Source organism: Diabrotica undecimpunctata, chromosome 8 (genome assembly GCF_040954645.1).
Source record: "Diabrotica undecimpunctata isolate CICGRU chromosome 8, icDiaUnde3, whole genome shotgun sequence".
NCBI classification, from domain to species: Eukaryota; Metazoa; Arthropoda; class Insecta; order Coleoptera; family Chrysomelidae; genus Diabrotica; species Diabrotica undecimpunctata.
Genome location: NC_092810.1, coordinates 41,284,009 through 41,286,062, shown reverse-complemented (window position 1 = coordinate 41,286,062; position 2,054 = coordinate 41,284,009). Strand labels below are relative to the sequence as shown.

The following is a 2,054-nucleotide window of genomic DNA, read 5'->3' as shown; positions in this document are numbered from 1 at the left end:
AGAATAGATAGTAAAGACAGTGCCAAACTATTTGGATACCTAAAGCTAAACAAAGAAAAGGCAGACCAGTAGTTAAAATTGACAATAGATCATGGGAAACACACTTCACAGAACTATATAGATACAAAGAAAGCCCGAAAGAGGAATTTGGCGCAATGGAAGACAGAGATAATGAAATAGATATACCAACATATGATGAATATTTAGCCATCATTCAAAAAATAAAACAGAAAAGAACACCTGGCCCAGATCATATTCCCAATTAGCTAATTAAAAACGGAGGGGAACAGTTATTAACAGGCATCTATAAACTAATAGTTAAAATATGGGAAGCAGAAGATATACCCAAGGATTGGAAAGAAGGCAGAATTATACCAAGATTTAAGAAAGGAGAAGTAATAAACTGTAACAACTATAGAGCAATATCTCTACTGAGCACAACATATAAAATTCTGACAGCCCTCATCAAACCAAAACTTACTCAATTCACAGAGAAAAAAATTGGGGACTACCAGCAAGGATTCAGAGAAGGCAGATCCACTACAGATGCACAAAGTTACACAAACAATTGAAAAATTCCACGAACACAACATAGAACTCCACATCCTCTTCGCAGACTTCAGACAAGTCTTTGGCTGTATAGGAAGAAATAAATTATTTATTGAAATTAATCAGATTAACAAAAATGACCATGGATGGAGCTCGAGCTAAAGCAACAACAGAAGACGGTAGCACAAAATCAATTGCAATAGAAACAGGAGTGCGACAAGGCGATTCCCTGTCAACCACATTATTCAACATATCAGCAGAAGGGTCAGTCAAGGCCAGCAAAATTAAAGGAACTATATCCCACTCCTCAACACAAATAGTTGAATATGCAGATGATTTAGTTCTTATGGGAACAGACAAAGAAAGATTAAAAGAAGCAGTAACAATCCTGACAAAAGAAGCACGGAAAAGAGGTCTAGAAATTAACGAAGGAAAAACAAAATATCTACTCTGCCCTAGAAGAGAACATAACGGGGCGAGAGAAATCAAAATAGAAGACTACACTTTTAAAAGAGTCCAAGAATTTAAATACTTGTGAGTAATAGTGAATGGCCAAAATATGAGAAGTGAAGAAGTAACGAAACGAATACTAGCATGCAACAAAACATATTGGAGATATCATAGGTTTATGAAGGACAAGAACCTTATCAGAAATACAAAACTGAAAATATACAGAGTTGTAGTCAGACCAGTAGTTACGTACGCAGCTGAGACAATGTGCCTCACGAAAAAAGATGAAGAAAAATTGAGAATTTTCGAAATCAAAATCCTCAGACGGATTATGGGCCAGATAAGAATAGACAACGGAGAAATAAGAAGAAGAATGAACCATCAACTAAGAGACATAACGAACGGAGAAGATATAGTTAAATTTATTAAAGCACAGAAGCTAAGATAGCTGGGATACATAGAGAGAAAGAAAAATGACCTACTGATTAAGAAGATTTCCAGATGGAAACCAGCAACTGAAAGACCCAGAGAGAGATGTGAGGACCAGGTCATGAGAGATATCAAAATTCTGGAAGTGAGAAACTGGAGAGAACTATGCACATATCGAAATGAGTGGAAGAAAATGGTAACGAAAGCTAAGTCATAGCTAAGTCACTTTGACAACATACAAGTGGAATGCAGAGAGCATTCCACTCGGAATGAAAAGCCCTGATGATGATGATAATGATGAAGTACTTATACGATAAAGTCTGCACAATATCACTTCCATCAACAGCAATATATAGATTCAGCACCAGGTTAGTTATTATTTGCGTCTTAATAATCTTTAGTCCGACCTCCAAGGAAGCGTGATATCATTGTTCAAACATTATTATTGAATCATCCATACGATCGACTGTAAGGACGACTTCATCTACTAACTCAAATGACTGAGTTTATCTCCAGTTATGCTGATGCCATGTTCGTTCAGATGTGCCTTTTTACAAGTATGTTCTAAAAGCGTCTCAAATAGCTTTGGAGAGACGGTATCTTCTTGCCGTACTCCTCGCTGTATA

The 2,054-nt window shown here is 36.5% G+C and overlaps 1 protein-coding gene across 1 annotated transcript; it reads left to right on the top strand.

Annotated features, from left to right (window-relative positions):
• The first annotated feature begins 685 nt into the window (after nt 1-685).
• Nucleotides 686-1,087, top strand: LOC140448785 (uncharacterized). Its single transcript, XM_072541900.1, has one exon. The coding sequence runs from the start codon at nt 686-688 to the stop codon at nt 1,085-1,087; it is 402 nt and encodes a 133-aa protein (XP_072398001.1).
• The last annotated feature ends 967 nt before the right edge of the window (nt 1,088-2,054 follow it).